We start from the raw sequence: 24,087 nt of genomic DNA, 5'->3' as shown, positions 1-24,087 counted from the left end.
GTCGATCGTCTAATCTACCTGTGTGTACACAGTGTGTAAATACATGTGTGGTGTGGTTGGACAGAGTCTACATGTACTGTATATTAGATACCAAGGGAGCAGACGCCTAATTAGGAGGGGGCATCCCATCCTCACCTCCTCTCTCTCTCTCTCTCCCTCCCTCTCTTTCGCTCTTTCCTCCCTCTCTCCTCCCTCTATCCCTCCTCCTCACAACACCCCCCCCCCCCCCTCCCCGTTGTCCTGTTCCCCTAATACCGCTGTATATTAAAGAAATACATCAACAGTGCAATTACAGGGCCATGAAGTGTGCCTCAGGGCTGGCTCAGCTGGCTGCTTCCACACACACACACACACACACACGCACACGCACACGCACACGCACACACACACACACACACACACACACACACACACACACACACACACACACACACACACACACACACAATTAGTGTATTCTTCATCTCTGAGCCCTCTGCAAGTCATATGGATACTCCCATTGTTGACAATTTGTTTGCTTATTTATCTCTGCCTTCTCTCATATGAAACCGATATCAAGTTGTACCATCTTCAATCAAATGAATTGAAACTGCTAACAATGTGCTACATGCCACTGGTGTAAGGATCGGCGGCGCAGGTGGTACAATGCACTGGGGCCCAGAGCTGTCAAGGGCCCATGAAGAGCGAGACGTAGGCTACTTATGGTTTCTGCTGCAGTCCGACTCCAAATAAACTTCCATGCTGTTTATGCAGTCAGCACTTGCCCTCATGTAGCTTACTAGGCTAACAAATGCTATTAGCTTTAAGTTGAGTTTACTGGATTCAGTGGATTGGTGTCATCGTATGGGAAAATACCAACGCGTTCTCTTTCCAACGTGTCATTTGAGTCTCCTGTGAGTTTCTGGTGACATCATTGACCATATATGGAGCTGGAGCAAGAAAAGGGGAATATCCCTTCACATAGCATGGCTCTTGTTTACCAGAGTCTCGGGTCCTTCAGGGGGTGCTGCTAATGCACAATAGACGGCTAACAATCAAGCCTGACGAAAGAATAATGAGTGAGTCCATATAACAATATAATTGTTAGGTAGGGCCCAGAGCAAAAATTTGCACCGGGGAGTATTTTGATCGGAGAGGCAGAGCCACAGAAGGTAATGCCATACCACCAATATGTAACACGATTATATACCAGGTCAATAATCGGTGCAGGGTTAGATGATCATTTAGGAATGATATTTCCTTTGGTGGTTGCACTGTATGTAATATTGGCAGCTCCTTGGAAAGTATCATTGTCAAATATGTCAAACAACATGCCCTAATAATCGGTACGAGATGAAGGAAAAACTGTTTCTTCTTCTTTTTTCATTCGTACACTTCGATCGGTCCAGTATGTTTATATAACCCCCATTTGCTCTCTTCTTCTTGTATACATGATTTGTCTTTGATGTGTTGTATTACTCTTTGCTGCTGCAATGGCCCACCTTCCCCTAAAGGGATAATTTAACTTTCATCTAATCTAATTCAATCTGGCCTCTCAAAGCTTAATTGTGAAAAAGAGCTGCATTGCAGGCTACTGTATCCATGTACTGTCATCACAGCCCTCTCTAGCCCCCCAAAACAACTCCAAAACGCATACTGTATGCTGTTTTGTGTGTGTGTGTGTGTGTGTGTGTGTGTGTGTGTGTGTGTGTGTGTGTGTGTGTGTGTGTGTGTGTGTGTGTGTGTGTGTGTGTGTGTGTATTTCATCTAAGCATTTCGCCCAAATTTTCCCCAATCCTTTTAAAGGGAGGGAGGGGGGGTGTTTATGTTTTATATTTTATATCATTACCATGAGTTAAAGCGATAGATCTGCCACAGATCTCTCTGTGAGCCTTTCAAGTGAAAATAATATATACATTTTTAAAGTCACGTATTCTCTAGTGCCCCTACTCTCCCACTAAAGAGCTACAGGCCATAGTGCCCCTACTCTCCCACTAAAGAGCTACAGGCCATAGTGCCCCTACTCTCCCACTAAAGAGCTACAGGCCGTTTTGGGGCATGTCTGGCAGGCTGAAAGAGCTGCTGCTCTGATTGGCTGTCTGGCCTCTCCCTCTTCCCCAAACATACTGTAAGATGAATGGCCAACTCCAGTCAAGTCACTTTTCTGTATCACTAACTGACTCCTGACTGGCTAATTTCAGAGGCAACCGTTTTGTCTAAATACAACTATGGCAAACATAGGCGCCGATTTATGTTTCTGCCAGTGGGTGCGCATGCCAACACAAGCCACAACCCCCCCCCCCCCCTCCCCATGCTACAGTGTGGCGGCCAACGCCAAAAAAAAAGGCCACTTGAAGCCAGATTAGAGGAATATTATTTATTAAAATATTACAAAATAGATTATGACTCGACACCCTAAGCCTAAGTGATACACATATGGTATGAGAGTGGTATATGTACCCATCACATCGATATCCGTTTCAGTGTAGAATAGTTAGTTCCTTGCTCTGCTCTCCCCTAGGAGCACCGTGGAGCAGGGGACTTGATTGCAGCACATGCAGTAGGCATATAGATTCTCTCTCTCTCGCTCCCCCCATTTCCCCGTGGGTGCTCGGTTCTTTCCGTGGGTGCTCTGGCCCCAGGGCACCCACGGTTTCAGCGCCTATGCAAATACAATTCTCAATTTTCAGTGAGTGTAAAAGCCACAAAAACATGATCTATTTCTAAAGATAGCGCACCTCCCAATATCAGCCTAAAGCATCAGAAGAGGAATTGGGCAGGGACAAGAGAAAATGTGTCACTGTAGACAAATAGAACTTGTGCTGGATGTAGTTGCTGTAGGCTGTATACTGAAAGGTCTGTGATGCTGGATGTAGTTGCTGTAGGCTGTATACTGAAAGGCATGTGATGCTGGATGTAGTTGCTGTATACTGAAAGGCCTGTGATGCTGGATGTAGTTGCTGTATACTGAAAGGCCTTTGATGCTGGATGTAGTTGCTGTATACTGAAAGGCCTGTGATGCTGGATGTAGTTGCTGTATACTGAAAGGCCTGTGATGCTGGATGTAGTTGCTGTATACTGAAAGGCCTGTGATGCTGGATGTAGTTGCTGTATACTGAAAGGCCTGTGATGCTGGATGTAGTTGCTGTATACTGAAAGGCCTGTGATACTGGATGTAGTTGCTGTATACTGAAAGGTATGTGATGCTGGATGTACAGTAGTTGCTGTATGCTGACAGGCCTGTGATGCTGGCAGTGCGGACGTCTTGTGTACAGCACAGTCTTAATGGGCCAGGCTGTCTGCATCTGTATCTGCTCTCCCTCCCTGCGTTTTGTCACCTCGCACAGTACCCTGCCCTGCCAGGAGTGTCAACAGCATCGCCGCGTGCCACTTTTACACAGCAAAATGAGAGTCGCTTTGAAAACGATAACGTTTACATAAAGCCTGAGCAGTTTTTTTCCCCCCGTCCGCTTTTCCAAATGCGTCTCACAAGAAATTCATACTTGTCATGCAAAATAAATCGGCATTCGTTTCCCGCAGCCTCGGCTGCGGGAAACTCCGAGGCTCCAAATGGCTGCGGAGTGAATAAGAGATGAGGCTTAAATGTTTGCAACCCCGTGCCTGACACTTCCCATCACATCACTGAAGTCACGCTCTGTGTGTTTCAAAGTGTGTAGAGTGTGTGTGTGTGTGTGTGTGTGTGTGTGTGTGTGTGTGTGTGTGTGTGTGCATGTGCTTGCGCATGCGTGCGTGTGGGTGTGCATCTGGGAGCAGAGGGTTGTTATACACTCTGCTGTGCGTGTAATGAGGCATGTACGTCGTTAGTGTGTGTTTAGTGCCGTGTCTTAAGAGTGTTGTTAGCGCACCACTGTACCGATAGGGACCCTCAGATACAAGATACAAGCTTGTTGCTATCAACACAACATTAAAGGGAAGCTGTGCCTTCAGTTACAGTATATAAAAAATAATAATGCTGAAACCATTTTGTGTGCCTAAAGTGAACCACAGTTAGCCACTCATCAATTGTTGTTGGTATCTATTAATTTCAAAAGTTACATGTTTTGAAAAAAAAAGGACTGTATGATGTGTTAGATTGGAGTTTTTCACATGTTGTATAATTAACTTAAAGGTACAGGATGGACAAATGGACAAACCCCGTCTTTATCTGTCACAATGCACCAATGCATGCACATACACATTATAAACACACATGCATGCTTTAGAGGCGCAGTGAAATTTGTCCACCGCATTTTTCCCCATCCTGGCTTGTCCTGCATGGGCTGGCCAGGAGCGGTGGGCAGCTGCAGTGAAGCGCCGCCCGGGGACCAACTTCTTCCAACCGCCGCTGGTCAGACGACGATCTTCTTGCATGTTTCAGTGATGATGTTATCTGGAGGAAACCCCAGGAGAGCACGGGGGAGAACATGCAAACTCCACTGACAAGAAAGACCCTTTTGACAAGATAGCCCACTTGGGCACTAGGCACTGAAGGCATGGGGAGACATAACAATATTAATTTTGGGATTGGTCACTGCACTTTAGGTTGAACAATATCACACATCATTGAAATTCTGCCATGCAAACATGTTGAAAAGAAACCAGTGACTTTAGATACCCAGTTGCTTAATTAAAAGAAACCAGTGACTTTAGATACCCAGTGGCTTAATTAAAGAAACCAGTGACTTTAGATACCCAGTGGCTTAATTAAAGAAACCAGTGACTTTAGATACCCAGTGGCTTAATTAAAGAAACCAGTGACTTTAGATACCCAGTGGCTTAATTAAAGAAACCAGTGACTTTAGATACCCAGTGGCTTAATTAAAGAAACCAGTGACGTTAGATACCCAGTAGACTCAGCCCTCAGTCTTAATCCATTTCACTCCTGTAAGACTGAGTGTCAGGATCGGAGTGAGAAGTGTGGATCTAATCGCGGGTAGTTGATGACCACGGGAAACTTGGTAGGTCTGGAGAAGCCGGGGTGCTGTGGAACTTGGTAGCTTGAAGGCTGGGAGCTGCACTGTTCGGGGTTTGGGAACAGTTGGTTGCAGGTTGCAGACGTTGCTTGAGATTGGTATGATCCTAATTTAGATTATGAATCACTGGCCAGAGCCTGCCGGAACAGGCCTTTATAGATCCGAGCATGACACCACCTGTGCTATGACATCATACCGTTTGTGACATCATCAGAGACATGACATCACCTGTGCTATGACATCACTAGCGAAAGGCAAGAAAGACACTTATGAACCATGACATCATCAGTGATCGATGACATCATAGTCGGGGTGACGACGTCAAAGTAGGAATGATGACGTCATCCTAACAGTACCCTCCCCTCAACGGACGTCACCTGGCGTCCAATGAGGCCATCAAGGATGGCATCTGGGAGACAAAAAATCCGTAGGTTCTGGTGGAGGTGCCCTTCCGCAGGTGGTTAGACGCAGGTGGTTAGGCCCCAAAGGGGGTGTAAGGGAGTGAGGTGCTCTTCAGCAGGTGGTTAGATGCAGGTGGTCAGACCCCAAAGGGGGTGCAGGACAGTGGAGGTGCTCCTCCCTAACACAGGATATCGAAGCCATAGATGGACCGATACGTGGATAGAACTTCCACCGGGTCCGGTGGATCCTCTGGGACCGGCCATCCCCCGGGGCACGATCCAAACATGGGAGGCTGGGGACCATCAAAAGGGTCAAATGCCGCCGTCTCCGAAGGCAGAGCCGCAGGGGGATCTGACACAGCGAGGCCTGCCCTCCCGACCTGTAGTTTGGGGAGGTCACCCACCGTCTCCTCCTTCAAACGCCTCTTATTTCTTCTTGCTCTTGACCGAGGGCTGACGACACTACGGGAGCCTCCCAGCATGAGTTGTTGGTCAAGGACAGGAATTGGCTGCTGCTGGGGTACGGGCTCAGACTCGGCGAGGGGAAGGTCCACAGGTTGTGCCTCAGGTACAGGTTCAGACTCGGCGAGGGGCAGGTCCACAGGTTGTGCCTCAGGTTGTGCCTCAGGGCCAGTAGACTCGGAGGCCCCCTGCGGGGGGACGGAGCCAATCTGCAGGCAGCCATTGAACTTCCCAATGAGACGGTCGACAGTCCTCTCCAACTCGTTGAGACGGTTGGAGACATACTGCCACTCCTGGGTCCTGCAGGGAGCGCTACCCAACAGTACAGATCTTTCGGCTGGACACGTAGAGTCTTGATCCACTGAGAGTACCACGGGCCGGCGAGCGGTGGGACCACTTACTGGACGCCGGGAGCAGGAGGAGAGGTAATGCCCGGCTCGACCACAGTACAGGCAGCTCCGGGTGTCCAAACGGCGCTGCCTCTCCTCTGGTGTGATGCGAACCCTGCCGGTCGGATCACGGTACAGATGGCTGCTGGGACTCGAATGTGGCTGCCCCTGCTCTGGGATGACGCGAACTCCCCCCCAGAATATGCCCTTAGCAGCTGGAGGCGGCCGAGAGGCAGAGCTAGAAGCAACGACCGCTGTGGGCGGGGGAGTAGCAGGTCTGGAAACCTCCGGAACGGCAGTGCGCTCGGAAGCTGGGGCGTCGAGACGATCCAGCCGGCCAACCAGTTCCACGACAAGGGAAATCAGAGCCTGGGTTGTGCTAAGCAGGAGGGCGTGCCGATCATCAGCCTCTTTTAGAGAAGAAGGCACAAGACGAAAAAGGTCTCGCAGAATAGAGGCCTGCTCTCGCTGAGTTGCCTGCAAGTCTTCGAGCGTGATAGGATGGGGGGAGATATCAGGATGAGTGGAGATATCCAGCTGACCCCCAGCTGAAGCGACCGGCCGGGTAACTGGCCTCTCGGGGGCTTCCTCCTTGATTGGGGTACCCGCTAAATCCATCTCAGAGTGGCTCACACTCTGAAACTCATACCTGCCCAGGAAGTTCGCCAGGCGAACCTTCTGGGTGTCAAGCAGGAAGCTTGGAGCGGCCAGCGGGAAAGCTGGCGTCTCAGGGTCTTCCTCCTTGATTGGGGGGAGAAATTTGCCCGCTAGATCCATTTCTGAGTGATTCATACTGTCAGGATCGGAGTGAGAAGTGTGGATCTAATCGCGGGTAGTTGATGACCACGGGAAACTTGGTAGGTCTGGAGAAGCCGGGGTGCTGTGGAACTTGGTAGCTTGAAGGCTGGGAGCTGCACTGTTCGGGGTTTGGGAACAGTTGGTTGCAGGTTGCAGACGTTGCTTGAGATTGGTATGATCCTAATTTAGATTATGAATCACTGGCCAGAGCCTGCCGGAACAGGCCTTTATAGATCCGAGCATGACACCACCTGTGCTATGACATCATACCGTTTGTGACATCATCAGAGACATGACATCACCTGTGCTATGACATCACTAGCGAAAGGCAAGAAAGACACTTATGAACCATGACATCATCAGTGATCGATGACATCATAGTCGGGGTGACGACGTCAAAGTAGGAATGATGACGTCATCCTAACACTGAGAATATTACTATTTAAATCTTTGCATAACGTTAGGTGGCGCTGTTGGAAGCCTTGCATTGGAGAACCAATCATGAGTGTTGTGGGCGGGCTTGCTTTCTGGGGGCAGTTCTCATGCAGAACCGGTGTCTCGCAAAACATCGTCGCATTTGCGGAGAAACATATTAATCACTTAGAAACAAACATAACCTGTTAATAGGACGTGTTTCATCCGGCCCCGGCGGCTAGAGGTCTTTCCCCCAGCGATAAACCCGAGTCCCGAGGCTAACGTTACAGAGCCTGCTGATGACTTCACAGTAGCAAGCGGACCACTTCCGGGTAGGAAAAATTATTGTAAAATAAACCACAGCTATAAATTTTGTTTGGAGCATATCAGTTTCATGCTCTGTGTTAGGACTATGATAAATGGTATTGCCGCTACCAAATAAAATTCTAATAATAAATGTAGGCGTGTCTGCTGCCGGCGGTTCTCGCCGGGCTCGGAGACACAGTTTCTGACAGTGAAATTCCCAGACGTTTGGTGGCGCAGCTCACCAAATGTCTGGGAGCCGAGACTAGATACCCAGTGGCTTAATTAAAGAAACCAGTGACTTTAGATACCCAGTGGCTTAATTAAGAGTCATTTGAACGGGAGAAATTGGGTTCACAGTCCTGCGCTGGTGGTCTTCCTTTGACCCAAACAGTTGTCAGGTGTAATTACCTCCGCCAAGGAGATTATATTTCCAGTGCCATTTGTCTGTTAGCAGGATTACCGGAAAAACTACTCGTCCGATTTTCATGAAACTTCATGGAAGGGAGTAGCATGGGCCAAGGAAGAGCCCGTCAAAATTTGGAGCGGATCGGATTCGACACAACATTTGCACCTCATATCCTATCATATCATAGCAGACTACTAGACTATTGGCCTTGGCAGGGGTCTGCGCTCTCCGAGTGCCCTTCTCATAATGGTATTGGATTATGGCTGAATTCAAAATCCTATGGCGAGTCTCATTGAGATAACTTGAACAAGATGTCTCCTCTCATCTTTTCCTTTCCTCCATCTTACTCTGCCTGCAGTCCCGGCCATGATCACGTCGTACCCCAACACCACGCTGGCCACGCAGGGCGAGGAGAAGAAGATGAGCTGTACGGCACATGGCGAGAAGCCCATCATGGTGCGCTGGGAGAAGGAGGAGCGCATCATCAACCCCGAGACCAGCCGCTATGTGGTCACTGTCAAGGAGGTCGCCGACGAAGTCATCTCCACCCTGCAGGTAGGGGGCAGCGCCACTGGGAAGCATAGACTGTATAGAAATATGGACATAGCCACCGTGACATCAGCCGTTGGTTTGTGGACTCCCTTCCCGAAGCCAGAGTTTTTTTTGTGTGTTTTTTTTGCCAGACAGAGCGCCACCTGCTATTGGTCTGTGTGATCAGTGGGCTGCTTGATCACTGGACAGACGACCTGTCAATCACACCCCAAAGCATAGTCTGCTTTGTCTATTTCTCTCCCGCAATGGCTTAATTTTCCATCGCCAGAGGTTGCTGCTTTCTAGGAACTAGGCATACAATTGGCTAATATTGGCCTTATTAAAAATGTGCATGTCATGTTATTCATTGCCAATATAATGGAGGTTCCTCCCTTGCCTCCATCAGATCATGCCCACAGTGAGGGAGGACTCCGGCTTCTTCTCCTGCCATGCCATCAACTCCTTTGGTGAAGATAGAGGAATCATCCAACTCACAGTACAAGGTATAGTACCTCTCTACCAAAAGAGAAATAGTGTATTTCACCGCTGAGATAGAGCGTTCCAGCTTCTATGCAAACTGCATTGTAAGTGCAGTAACATAGAAATAACAGAGTATGTTGATGACATTGTGCCTCTCTCTTAGAGCCCCCTGACCCGCCAGAGGTGGAGATCAGAGAGGTAAAGGACAGGACCATCGCCCTGCGCTGGACCATGGGCTTCGATGGCAACAGCCCCATCACGGGCTTTGACATCGAGAGCAAGAACAAATCAGGTACAGGGAAAGACATTTCTAAAACAAGATGGATTGAACACAAATGATTTCACGTGGTGTATTGTAGGTTATAATCTGCCAGCTTGTGCAGAATCATGCTTTTTGGAGAGTGCTTTGGTCCAGGAGATGAATTATCCCATAGGCATTCACTTTGGCTCAGTCAGTACTATAATTTAATAGAGGCGGTCCCTAATGCACTTAGCTGGATTTGACCTCTCGCATCCGCACTAACCCCAGTAAACCTTGGCCTCCCCCCTTTCCACAGCCTCCTGGGACACCGCTCAGAAGACCAAAGACGTGTCACCCCAGCTCAACCAGGCCACCATCATTGACCTGCACCCATCCTCCACCTACAACATCCGCATGTTCGCCAAGAACCTGATCGGCAAGAGTGAGGCCAGCAACGAGCTCACCATCACCACCGACGAAGCAGGTGAAGCTGAAAATCAGCGCCTGTGGACCTGTTTCTTTTCTGCAAACACACGCAACATATACATATACGTTTATACGGCCTATGTTGTATACTACATACTGTAAAACACACTGATGCACACGCCACATACAGCCTATGTTGTATACTACATACTGTAAAACACACTGACGCACACGCCACATACAGCCTATGTTGTATATTACATACTGTAAAACACACTGATGCACACGCCACATACAGCCTATGTTGTATATTACATACTGTAAAACACACTGATGCACACTCCACATACAGCCTATGTTGTATACTACATACTGTAAAACACACTGATGCACACTCCACATACAGCCTATGTTGTATACTACATACTGTAAAACACACTGATGCACACTCCACATACAGCCTATGTTGTATACTACATACTGTAAAACACACTGACGCACACTCCACATACAGCCTATGTTGTATACTACATACTGTAAAACACACTGATGCACACTCCACATACAGCCTATGTTGTATACTACATACTGTAAAACACACTGATGCACACTCCACATACAGCCTATGTTGTATACTACATACTGTAAAACACACTGATGCACACTCCACATACAGCCTATGTTGTATACTACATACTGTAAAACACACTGATGCACACGCCACATACAGCCTATGTTGTATATTACATACTGTAAAACACACTGATGCACACTCCACATACAGCCTATGTTGTATACTACATACTGTAAAACACACTGATGCACACTCCACATACAGCCTATGTTGTATACTACATACTGTAAAACACACTGATGCACACTCCACATACAGCCTATGTTGTATACTACATACTGTAAAACACACTGACGCACACTCCACATACAGCCTATGTTGTATACTACATACTGTAAAACACACTGATGCACACTCCACATACAGCCTATGTTGTATACTACATACTGTAAAACACACTGATGCACACTCCACATACAGCCTATGTTGTATACTACATACTGTAAAACACACTGATGCACACTCCACATACAGCCTATGTTGTATACTACATACTGTAAAACACACTGATGCACACTCCACATACAGCCTATGTTGTATACTACATACTGTAAAACACACTGATGCACACTCCACATACAGCCTATGTTGTATACTACATACTGTAAAACACACTGATGCACACTCCACATACAGCCCTTCTATAATACTATCAGGCAGAGTTTTTTTTAATAAGGTAGACAAAGAAAATGAATTTGTGTGGTTGGAAGACTCTGAAAAATTCATACAGCTCTTCCAATATGAAACTTTTGCATCTGCCACTTTCTTAGAAAAGGCTTGGTTGATGAGGAGGAATGAAATGTATAGATAAAATAAGAAAAAGAAAATGTATATATTTTGTGTAACTGTGTCATATAATCCCATGTGGGATGGGCCACAATGTGGCATGACACGCAAATAAAATAATTATTCATTCATTCATTCATTATTCATTCATTCATTCATTCATTCATTCATACAGCCTATGTTGTATACTACATACTGTAAAACACTGACGCACACTCCACATACAGCCTATGTTGTATACTACATACTGTAAAACACACTGACGCACACGCCACATACAGCCTATGTTGTATACTACATACTGTAAAACACACTCACACCCTATTACATACCAATACATTATGCAATGGCCATCCAGTGGCCAGTCCTTCTGTCAGATCTGCGTGCGATGGTATGACATATGACCAGGTGTAGAAGTAAAAAGGTCAGGGGGGGGGGGGGGGGGTGGGGGTGCAATGTAAAATAAAAGGACAAAACTACTTCAGTATGTGATATACAATATGTACATTTTGACTATGACTAATATGTTGAGTGTTGTAAAACAAGATGTTGTCATTATTTATGTTTATCTGTGATATAATAAGAAACAAAAAATGCCTGTGATGCTGCCCATCTCTTTATTCAGTATCACTGCTTCACTAAATTATATTGATGTTTCTCTTGCTCTATTAGCTATCCAACTAGCTAGCAAGGCTAACAAACTAGTTAGAAACTAACACAAACCAGTAATACTGCAGCTGGATGGGTACTAAGCTCCTATCATATACATTTGAGCATTTTAATGTCACTTTTTTCTTTTTTTTACTCAACGGTACCACTTGAGATTTGTACTCTACTCTGTAAAAATAAAAAATACAAGCGCACACAAAAAAGCGACTTAATTACAGCACCAGCGCAGTTACTTCCACCCAACCAAGCAGAGATACAGTCGGAGTGAACGAGACAACAGACAGGGATGAGTGAAAGAGGAGAAGCGAGAGAGCGAGTCAATTCATTAACAGCCCAGTGACATCAGCCCATTGGCTCTGTTGCAGTATTGAACACACGCTGACCCCGCACTAAAAGCAGAACTTTTCAATTAGCGGCCCCAGTAGTAAATGTCACACTGCGGTCAATAGACTGAGGCTGGACCCCTTCTGCAAACCACCGGGCCTACCCCCCCCTGCTCCCTTTCTCCAGCACCCGCAGAGTACCTCCCCTCACCCCCACCAGGCACCTATAACGACAATGACCAAGTAACTAGGTTGAGATTTATTGCTGGACATCTGTTGTTGTTTTGTTGTTTTGTTGTTGTTGTTGTTGTTGTTGTTTGTTCTGTGCACATCATTCACAGTGACTGTAAATGTTTTGTCATAGTTGTTACAGTTCAGGCTGCTGTACAGTATAATAAAACGTACATGTGTCACCTGATCTCAGCTCCTGATGGACCGCCTCAGGAGGTGCAGCTGGAAGCCCTCTCCTCCCAGAGTATCCGAGTCACTTGGAGGGTAAGTTGATATGACCTTATGGGTGGGTGTGTGGGTGGGTGGGTGGGTGGGTGTGTGTGTGTGTGTGTGTGTGTGTGTGTGGGTGGGTGCGTGCGCGCGTATTTGGCAGCAGTGGTGTAGGCCAGTGATTGTCAAACTTGTTTTGCCTTTAGTACCCTCTCTTCCTGATTTCTGAATCCAAGTACCCCCTTTACTCGGCTGCAACATTTTGCTTAGAAAACTGCAAGATAAAACGGTAACACTTTATAATAATGTTCAGTCGTAAGTCATTTATAAGTGTTTAGTTAATGATGAACTAACCATTTACAAAACATGAATATACTTTGTAGATGATTAATGTTAACATAATTATACAAATGTGTTGTAAGTCATCTATAAACCTTTAAGAAATTAAGTGTTCCTCACCTGTTGTAAATTATGTGAAAATAATTTACAAGTCATTGACGAGGCTTTCTGAATCCCCTAATCTAAACCGTTCAATCATGACACATAAATGTGTTACATACATGGGGGTAGCTCTGTTTGTCAAAATTGAAGCCAATGCGGAAGTGTTCTCTTTACCTGCAGGGGGCGACCCATTGGTTTGTGGACTTCTGTTTTGAAGCCTCAAGTATGGCCTCAGTAAACACTTTCCTAATGTGTTTATGTCTCAATCACTAGTTTCAGACTATGTTGTAGTTGCAGACTATGTTTTGGGGCATGATTGACAGGTCGCTTGTCCACTGATCACGCAGCTCGCCGATCACGGACCAATAGCAGGCCGTGCTCTGTGGGAAACCCCTGGACTTGTGTCGAGATCCAAGATGGCAATGGCCAAAATGGCATACGTGAGGCATCAAAAAACAGAAGTCCACAGACCAATGGGTCGCCCCCTGCAGGTCATTCGAAAGAATGCAGGTTTAAGTGCACTTCCACATTGGCTTCAATTTTGACAGAGCTACCCCCTTGCATGTAACACATTTATGTGTGATGAATGGTTTACACTTTAGATTAGGGGATGCTGAAAGCCTTGTAAATGAATTGTAAATGATTTACACATCATTTATAACAGGTGAGGAACACTTCATTTACTAAAAGTTTATAGAGGACTTACAACGCATTTGTGATATGTTAACATAGCATTTATTAATCATCTACAAATGTATATTCCTCTTTTGTAAGTGATTAGTTCATCAATAACTAAAGGCTTATAAATGACTTATGACTGAACGTTATTATAAAGTGTTACCGATAAAACTATAGCATATAATGCAATTAATGAATGATAACCCACCTTTTGAAGAATAATACTGAAAGAATGAAAGAGTTGCAATTAGTGTCTCCTAAGCAGGTTTATTTGAACATTTCATTCATTTCCATGATTTATTCTTACTCTCCCCCCCCATTTTCCTCTTTCTCTCAACTACCCCCTGTAGTACCTCCACGTACCCCTAGGGGTACCCTCCTTCCCCTCCATCCCATTGAGTCAATGGTACTCCCATTTGAGAAACTTCTCTCTGCATGTATGGGAGTTATTGGTTATTGCTGTGGGCACAAAGCTGACGGAGGCTCTGACTGAAGACACTCTGTTGTCCAGCCAGTATGATGTGTAGGGGGTGTGTTGTGTCATCCATTATTTTGAGCAGCTTGTGCAACATCCTTCTCTCCACAACCACCTCCAGGGGCTCCAGAGTGGTCCGCAGCACAGAGCCAGCTGGTAACGCTTTAGAATACAGCCCGCAAATAAGCATGTAGTTAGAGTATAACAACGGGGTTTAGGGCTGTAGTTATAGTCTAACTACGGGGTTTAAGGAGTGAATTATAAGATCTGTACTTATAGTCTAACTACGGGGTTTAAGGAGTGTAGTTATAGTATAACAACGGGGTTTAAGGAGTGTAGTTATGGTATAACAACGGGGTTTAAGGAGTGTAGTTATAGTCTAACAACAGGGTTTAAGGAGTGTAGTTAGAGTATAACAACGGGTTTAAGGAGTGTAGTTAGAGTATAACAACGGGGTTTAAGGAGTGTAGTTAGAGTATAACAACGGGGTTTAAGGAGTGAAAAAATACTTTAACTAGAGGGTAACAAGATCTGTACTTATAGTCTAACTACGGGGTCGCGGGCTGTATTATGAAGCAGGGGACAAATGTTTGTACTTATAGGCTAATTACGGGGTACCACACTGTACTTACAGGGTAACTACGGGGTTTAAGGAGTGTAGTTAGAGTATAACAACGGGGTTTAAGGAGTGTAGTTAGAGTATAACAACGGGGTTTAAGGAGTGTAGTTAGAGTATAACAACGGGGTTTAAGGAGTCTAGTTAGAGTATAACAACGGGGTTTAAGGAGTCTAGTTAGAGTATAACAACGGGGTTTAAGGAGTGTAGTTAGAGTATAACAACGGGGTTTAAGGAGTGTAGTTAGAGTATAACAACAGGGTTTAAGGAGTGTAGTTAGAGTATAACAACGGGGTTTAAGGAGTCTAGTTAGAGTATAACAACGGGGTTTAAGGAGTCTAGTTAGAGTATAACAACGGGGTTTAAGGAGTCTAGTTAGAGTATAACAACGGGGTTTAAGGAGTGTAGTTAGAGTATAACAACGGGGTTTAAGGAGTGTAGTTAGAGTCTAACTAGACTCCTTAAACCCCGTTGTTATACTCTAACTAGACTCCTTAAACCCCGTTGTTATACTCTAACTAGACTCCTTAAACCCCGTTGTTATACTCTAACTAGACTCCTTAAACCCCGTTGTTATACTCTAACTAGACTCCCTAAACCCCGTTGTTATACTCTAACTACACTCCTTAAACCCCGTTGTTATACTCTAACTACACTCCTTAAACCCCGTTGTTATACTCTAACTAGACTCCTTAAACCCCGTTGTTATACTCTAACTACACTCCTTAAACCCCGTTGGTATACTCTAACTAGACTCCTTAAACCCCGTTGTTATACTCTAACTACACTCCTTAAACCCCGTAGTTACCCTGTAAGTACAGTGGTACCCCGTAATTAGCCTATAAGTACAAACATTTGTCCCCTGCTTCATAATACAGCCCGCGACCCCGTAGTTAGACTATAAGTACAGATCTTGTTACCCTCTAGTTAAAGTATTTTTTCACTCCTTAAACCCCGTTGTTATACTCTAACTACACTCCTTAAACCCCGTTGTTATACTCTAACTACACTCCTTAAACCCGTTGTTATACTCTAACTACACTCCTTAAACCCTGTTGTTAGACTATAACTACACTCCTTAAACCCCGTTGTTATACCATAACTACACTCCTTAAACCCCGTTGTTATACTATAACTACACTCCTTAAACCCCGTAGTTAGACTATAAGTACAGATCTTATAATTCACTCCTTAAACCCCGTAGTTAGACTATAACTACAGCCCTAAACCCCGTTGTTATACTCTAACTACATGCTTATTTGCGGGCTGTATTCTAAAGCGTTACCAGCCAGCTCTCTTTATCAGTTTGTTCACTTTCTTAGTTGCCGGCTCTGATGCTGCTGCCCCAACAGGTGGCTGCAAAAAGGATTACACTCGCCACAACACACTGGTAGAAGATATGCAACATCTTGCTGCACGGTTGCAACACAGTCTCACAGAAAATTGTCTGAGATTTTAGGGTTAGGGTTAGGGTAGGGGGAGGGGTTAGAAACAGAAAATCTCCGTAAACCACGCCCAAACCATGCCCACCCCTGTAGAAACGTACGTTACCATTTTACAATTTCGGAGCCGAAATTGTAACATAACAACGTTGGTCCAACGTTGCTATTTTACAATTTTTTGGGAGATCGGGTTGGCCAACAGCACACATTGAAGGATCTGAGCCTCCTAAGAAAGTAGAGTCTGCTCTGCCCCTTCTTGTATACAGTCTCAATGTTGCATTTCCAGTCCAGTTTTTTGTCCAGGTGAATGCTCAGGTATTTGTAGCTATCTACCCTCACCACCTCCTCACCCCCGATGGAAACAGGGTTCAGCTCAGTCCTGGTCCTCCCAAAGTCCACAAAGACCACAACCATCTCCCTCGTCTTGGACACATTTAGGAGGAGGAGTTGGTTGTTTCCACACCAAGTCACAAAGCGCTCCACCACTTCCCTGTACTCTGTCTCCTCTCCACACCCTGACACAGAGTCATCTGAGAAGGTCTGCACTGTGGTTGTACTGGGCAGCTCCCAGTACACTGTGCTGGAACTGTATGAATGTAAAGCATGGGGTTGCTGGGAAACAGCATGCTCAGTTGTGTCTCTTCCTGAATAAATAAAGGTTTAGAAAAAGTATGTGCATAATATGTGTGGCTTTATGCATGCATTGTCTATGTTGCAGTGTCCATAGGATCTTATACAGCAGTGGGTCTCAAACTTTTTGGGCTTCAGTAACCCCTTTCCCTGATTTCTGAATCCATGTACCCCCTTTACCCGACGACAACATTTTGCTTCGAAAACGGCATGAGAAAACTATAGCATAATGATGCAATGAATGAATGATAACACACCTTTTTGAAGAATATAACATTACAAAATAAGAAATGGAATGAAACAGTTGCAATTAGTGCCTCCTGAGCAGATTTATTTGAATGTTTAATTAATGGTCCATGGTCCATGGTTTATTCTTACATTTTTCCATTTCCCCCTTTCTCTTAAATACCCCCTGTAGTACCTCCAAGTACCCCTAGGGGTACGCGTACCCCAGTGTGGGAACCACAATATACAGTAGAACAGGTGTAGGTGAGGGTGCACACTTTCTTCAAATCACCATTCACTTCTCATCGGCTCATGATGTCACCACTCTTTTCCCACCTCCAGGCCCCGAAGAAGCACCTCCAGAATGGAGCCATCCGCGGCTACCAGGTGGGCTACAGGGAGTACAGCTCCGGGGGAAACTACCAGTTCAGTGTGATCAGCATGGAGACCACAGGGGACAACGCAGAGGGCCTGGTGCTGGACAACCTGAAGAAGTTCACCCAGTATGGGGTGGTGGTGCAAGCCAGTAACAGCGCCGGGACCGGGCCCTCTTCTTCAGAGGTAGCCGCCACCACGCTGGAGGATGGTAAGCAAAGGAGGGAGATTTGTGGCGTGGTTCTGTAGTATGATAGCAAGTTCAGCAAGGTTGTGGTGTCTACCTTGGGGGACTGAATTCATTTGAGTGAGTAAAATAATAATGAGCAAAATTGTGAAAGTAAAGAAGATATTATACTATTACTTACAGTACTTACTACTGTAATACAAGCGAATAATGCTAAATACTACTGTTCCATGAGAAACTGCAAAAGATCCTACAAACATACAGTACCAGTCAAAAGTTTGGACATACACTAACACATTTTCCTCTATTTTTACTATTTTCCACATTTTTGAATAATAATGATGGTGCACTGTATTTTCTGCCAATACTACTTTATTAATGTTTAATATTGGAAAACCCCAATAAAAAATATTGTAAAAAAGAAAAAGAAAGAAAGACATCCAAACTATGAAATAATGTCAAATGGAATTCTGCAGCAACCAAAATTGATACATAGGATTAACTTGCCATTTATATTTGTCTAAGAAACTAATTTCAAGCATTTAAGCATAAGCCTTCAGATCAAAATGGCTTTAAGATAAACAACAAACATGAATCAGGTGTGTCTTCATCTTTCACTGGTAGTGTACATTTGATTACATTTGATGTGTAATATGTCATTTGATACATGTGATACTTGGCCTCGCTTCTAAGCACAACACTGCTGTGTGAACTTATTGTGCTCGATGAAGCAGACAACAGGGTTTCATGTTGGAAGCTAATGTGAGGCTCTATCACAACCTAGTGGAGGTTAGAGGGTACTGCTAGATGTCGTCGGTCACAAACATTTTTATTTTTTATTTTTTTTTACACTTTTGTGCGAACATGGAACAGGTGGAGTCTGGGACCTTATATTCACTCATCAATGAAAGAAATTTGAATAACAAGTTAAAATTAAAGAGTTAAAATTAAAGTGCAGGAGCGGTTCACAATAATAACAAAGTTCAAATAGACAGAGACAAGACCAAGACAAAGGTTGTGTCACGGGCAGTGTTGGGGGTAACTCATTACAAAAGTAACATATTACATGTAATATATTACTTTTAGCAGTAACTCAGTAATATAACTTATTACTTATAGGATTTCAGTAATATTATACCAGTTACTTTGTCAAGTAACTCAAGTTACAAATTGAGTTAGATTTTTTTAAATCAAAGCACATAAAAATATACAATCATTTATGCAAATAACCACTATAGATGACAATACAGGCCCACAAAATGTTATACAGCTGGCACGCGAGTGGGGTAAAACCGCCCATATATCTCATGGGCTGACTCACCAAAAGACGGTGCTCTAAACTACAGGTTTGGGGGTTCTAGAGCAGAACACAAGACGTCTGCTCAGACTGCGGTGGTTAAATCCCCGATCGTGTCTGCCTGGGCTGGGCTATCAGCTAAATTCTAACTTTGCTGAATGGATAGAACGGGGTTTTTTACCCCACCTTGACCACGCCCCCAGCCAGGCTGAGCCAGCTAACCCAGCGTCTATTGTGGGCGTTCCTAGAGCCTGTATGGGTGCTCCCAGACATGCGGACTGTCTCTATACAGATTGAATTTGTGTGTCCATTAAAGATAACTCAATGTCTTTCCACCTGGCCTCATAGGCCGGGTTATACCAACATACAAGAGGCCTCAACTGGGCTGACAGATAGTAATCCCTAAGACAGGCTAAGGCCATGCCCCCCCTCTCCCCCGGCATGTTACTTGCATCAGCTCCTTGTTATGCCCCCAAATTATAAGGGAGATAAAATAAATGAAATTAAACTTAACTTAACAAGACTCGGGCTCCGTGCTTATAGGCCATGATGGTAAATGGCAAATGGTAAATGGCCTGCATTTATATAGCGCTTTTATCCAAAGCGCTTTACAATCAGTAGGTAGTCTACATTCACCCATTCATACACCGATGGCGGCAGGCTGCCACGCAGGGTGCCTACACACCATCGGGAGCAATTTGGGGTTCAGTATCTTGCCCAAGGACACTTCGACATGCAGACTGGAGGAGGCGGGAATCGAACCACCGACCTCTTTGATCCAAAGCGATTAGTGGACAACCCGCTCTACCTCCTGAGCTACAGCCGCCCCCAAGGAGGTTAACATTTTGGTCAATAGAGAGTCTTTACTCATCTGAATTAGAATGGGGTCACGATAGGAATTATACTGTATTTCAAGTTACAGGGACAGGGGGCGCTACTTATCCATGTTAGTGGCATTCTCTCTCTCTCTTCTGCCTCCGTCCACTCCTTCATCCCGCCGATATCCTCACAGTCTCTCTCGTATGCCTTCCTGGTAACCATGCGCGCCCCCGGTGCGGGGCGTCCCTGCTGTACTCCATGGCACGAGTTTGTTGATCGTTTCCACGGTGATGCCTTTGGATTTGGTCACCGATATTGGTCCAACGGTGAAGCCTCGCTTTCTCAAGTCAGCTGCTGCTTCCACGGCGCTGCTGTATGTGGCCGTGCCTGAGTTGAAGTGCACGCGCATCCGGGTCAGTGGGGTCTGAAAGCGGATCGCATTTTCCTTGAGCACTCGTTTAATTGGAGTGTATTCCTTCCTCTTCTGTTGAACGCTCTCAGCATAATCATGGTTGAAAAACACTTGCTTATCTTGTACACTGATGTTCTTCTTCCACGCAGCCTGTAGGATTTTCTCCTTCGTGGTGAACTGTATGAACCGGACCACTGTCGAACGAGGGGGTGCACCCACAGGTGGTTGTAGAGCGAGCGCTCTATGTGCTCTTTCAATTCCCAGGCTCTTCTCCTGACCCAAGCCCGTTATATCCCCCAGTTCTGACTGCAGCATGTTTTCCACAAACCGAGGCATAGAGGTGCCTTCTGCATTTTCGGGGATACCATCAGTAGCGGCTCCAGCCAATTGTGCCTGGGGGGGCTAAGGGGGGGCTTAAATATTTACAGCGGGGGCTAACTTTTTCTACATAAATAGACAGTGGTTCTCTTCTCAACCTGTGGTACAGGTACCACTGGTGGTACGCGGGGGCCCCTCCCTCTCATACATTCATATGGTGGTAATTTCTCAGATACTTGTGTAAAAAGGTTGAGAAACACTAATATAAGAAATTATAATAATATGATAGGGTGTGAATTAGGCTCTACTATTAGACAAGGAGGGCCCACTGCTTTTCCTTTGAGAGCCAAATTGCCAACCCAACATTATGCATGTAAGTTCTTCAATGAGCTGAAGACTGACTGTGTATTTAGCCCTATGTCACACTGTATATGTTGAGAATGATGAGTCCAGTTACACAAGGCTATATGCAGCACACACATTTAGATGGTAAATCAAGAGTTTATATTCACAATTTATACAAAAGATTTAAAATGTGCTATATTTTAGAGACAAATTAGGCTAATCACTGCATATAGGCTATATGTAAATAAACAGTGCCACATACACAGGCACATCCATTCATCAATAGTCTGTGCCAGAGTAAAAATAAATAGAACCATTGATAAATTGCACTATATAACAATCACGCCAGTGACAACAAGACTGTATAGTGACTGAGGCGTTTTTTGATACTTTTATCAAAACCAGCTCACTGTGGCCGCCCTGAGACTGGGAGGTTGTGTGAGTTCGATCACCGGGCGAGTCATACCAAAGACTATAAAAATGGGACCCATTGCCTCCCTGCTACAAACAGAGCATGCCTGAAAGAGGCGCCCACTTCCAATGCAGAAGTTGTGATCTAAAACAACAAACTTTCATGGGAGAACGACAGTTATGTTCACATTCACACCACACGCATGAGCACGGCGGCCAAAAAACACAACAGCACAGTAGGCAACCAGTCTTAACAAAGCCATTATGTATATCAAATATAAATTCCATGTCCTGGCAGCCTACCTGGCTGTTAAGTTACATCAGTGCGCTCGATCTGAGGAGTCCTGTGCTGTCCACTGTGTCCAATCCAGTCCGTGTACAAAGCAAAATAAAGTATCTCCTTTGTGATAGCCATCAACATAAACGCTTGATCAATATAAAGGCGCGCGATACTAACGATAGACGCTTGTTTTATGTCCATTTTCCATAGATATTGACCTATGATATTGACATGTGTATGTAAGGAAATTTAACTTCCGCGGCGCGGACCGAGAGAGACGCTTTGAGATGGAGCAGGCCACTTTGAGCAGAGCAGAGGGGGAGGTCCTTCTATCACACCATGGCATAATAGGCGCCATAATCACTTGCCAGTAGGGTGAGAACCCCTCCATAAAAAATGGGCCGGCCCGGTTCTCAGACAGCCAGAGGTGTGTAAATGCTGTGTTCAAGTACGCTGGGAATTTTCATTTCTACTATGATGTATTAGCCTAGTTTACAGGGCGGGCTTGGCTAATTTCAGGGGGGGCTAAAGCCCCCCCTAGCCCCCCCCTGGCGCCTAAATCCGGATGTTACTGCATCGCGAACGCCCCTCTAAATCAGTAAGCTTGGTCACAAACAGTTTTGATGGATTGTCTGCTCTCTGGTTCTTTCTTTCCTCTTTAAGTGCCCAGTCGTCCTCCAGAGAACGTCCAGGCCACAGCCACGTCTCCAGAGGTCATCTCCCTGTCCTGGCTGACTCCTCCTAAAGAAGCCCTGAACGGAAACCTGCAGGGCTTCAGGGTCATCTACTGGGCCAACCTGCCTGACGGAGGTACACCCTCACTCATGCCTGTACACGACTTTAGAGACACTAAGGTGATGCAGAAAGTTTATGTGATATACAGTAGAGAAATAACATTGTGTGTGCAGGAGACTTTCCCCCAGCACGCCTTTTTTTTATTATTATTTTTTGGGCCATTTTCCCTTTATTTGATAGGATAGTATGGGCTAGGCATCGACAGGAAAGCAGGGAGGGAGAGAGGGGAGGACATGCAGCAAATGACCACAGGTTGGATTCGAACCCGGGTCAGCTGCGTGAAGGACTATAAGCCTTAATGGTATGCGTTGTGAACATTTCAATCAAGAGTACATTCTTTTATTCAGAAAATATATATAGAAAGCATCGCAAATCCCAAACTGGCTTCACAGAAAAACTCAACTCAAAACTCCAAAACTCAACACACAGAATCCCATACAGTACATAGAGTAGCGTTGATTATCTGTGAATCAAATCTGTTTTGCTGAAGTGTAGTCTTCATGTGAGCCCATCGTTATTCTTTACCTATGTCCCCAGACTGCTAGCAGACATAAAGGCAGACTGGTAGTGATAGTGGCTTAGCCTCCCCCTGTAAGATGGCTCGTGTGAGTCTGTAGGCCTCCAGCTCTTTCCTACAGGCTAATTAAGGAGGGTGAGTACAGCCTCCTCTGTGGGCCAACAGGCTGGCGGGCGCTGTGGAAGCCAGACGGCATGCTCTGCCATTGTCACATGGCGGGAATGTGTCAGTGGGGATGGGTTGTGACAGCGCGGTTAACTTTGACCCCCAGTCTGTCACATCACATCGGCCCGCCTATGGAACATGACTGCTCAGGACTTGGCGGCTAGAACTAGTCTGCATGGTAACAGTCCAAGAAAGAAACAGTGCTAGGAGGAACCGGGTCATTCAAGTTTGGCAAGTTTGGATAGAAAGAGAATGCTGACGGTTGAATGTAGGTGTTGTTATTGGCACACGACATGTGCTTACTGTATGTGCTGTTACAATTCGCATTAGGCCATGGCTCATATCTCGAACATGAGCTCCCATATATCTAGCCGTGGCTTTCATTAATTAACTTGGCATCGTTCGTTGTCTAGGGGTTTACTACGTCGATAATTGTAACATGAAGTCATGAACATTGAAAGAATGGAAAGGCTGATTTATCCGTTGACATGCAAGTAGGCTACTCACTCAGACGTGGCCTTCCGAAGCGGTCCTGGCCGGTCACGTCACTGGGCCAGCACCACTCGGTTGTATGCGTGAGGAGTACAGTAATCCTCTCGTGCACAGGTAGTCCCATAAGTGGGACAGAACATAAAAGGTAAACAGTGCACAACCAAAGTATAAGCTAGCATAGGCTGTCCAACAAGCCGCCTTGTGGGTCGTCTTCTCTGTGAGCTCCACTGGGTTCCAATTTGTCCTTATAAAGAGGCAGCTACACACATCAAAGATAGATCAGCCATAGCATATATAAGTAAATATTATATCTATGAGATAAGGGGGATGACTGTAACAGTACACATAGTTTAGGTTATACACAGTACACGTACATAATTCACATGTAACTTGTGCTATGTATGATTATATAATCTGGTTAAATTAAATGTATGTTTTCTATCCACAACACAACTCAACCTTGTGATACTGCATGTTTGTGCAGGCCCTCCCCTCAGATAATAGCCGT

General features: G+C 45.3%; 1 protein-coding gene across 2 annotated transcripts in view; it reads left to right on the top strand.

The window, feature by feature from the left end:
• Positions 1-24,087, top strand: part of LOC310786774 (cell adhesion molecule DSCAM-like) — a gene marked incomplete at both ends in the record, with an annotated part of 256,515 nt that overhangs the window by 199,921 nt on the left and 32,507 nt on the right. For both annotated transcript variants that reach the window (XM_083648066.1, XM_083648065.1), the window contains 7 exons: positions 8,487-8,683; positions 9,066-9,162; positions 9,303-9,431; positions 9,697-9,864; positions 12,643-12,713; positions 17,509-17,752; positions 22,274-22,420. In XM_083648066.1, coding sequence (XP_083504192.1) covers positions 8,487-8,683; positions 9,066-9,162; positions 9,303-9,431; positions 9,697-9,864; positions 12,643-12,713; positions 17,509-17,752; positions 22,274-22,420 — 1,053 coding nt within the window. The remainder of the gene's footprint in view (positions 1-8,486; positions 8,684-9,065; positions 9,163-9,302; positions 9,432-9,696; positions 9,865-12,642; positions 12,714-17,508; positions 17,753-22,273; positions 22,421-24,087) is intronic.

The sequence above is a fragment of the Poromitra crassiceps genome (genome assembly GCF_964638095.1).
Source record: "Poromitra crassiceps genome assembly, chromosome: 1".
In the NCBI taxonomy this organism is placed as follows: Eukaryota; Metazoa; Chordata; class Actinopteri; order Beryciformes; family Melamphaidae; genus Poromitra; species Poromitra crassiceps.
This window is presented reverse-complemented; position numbering and strand designations above follow the sequence as displayed.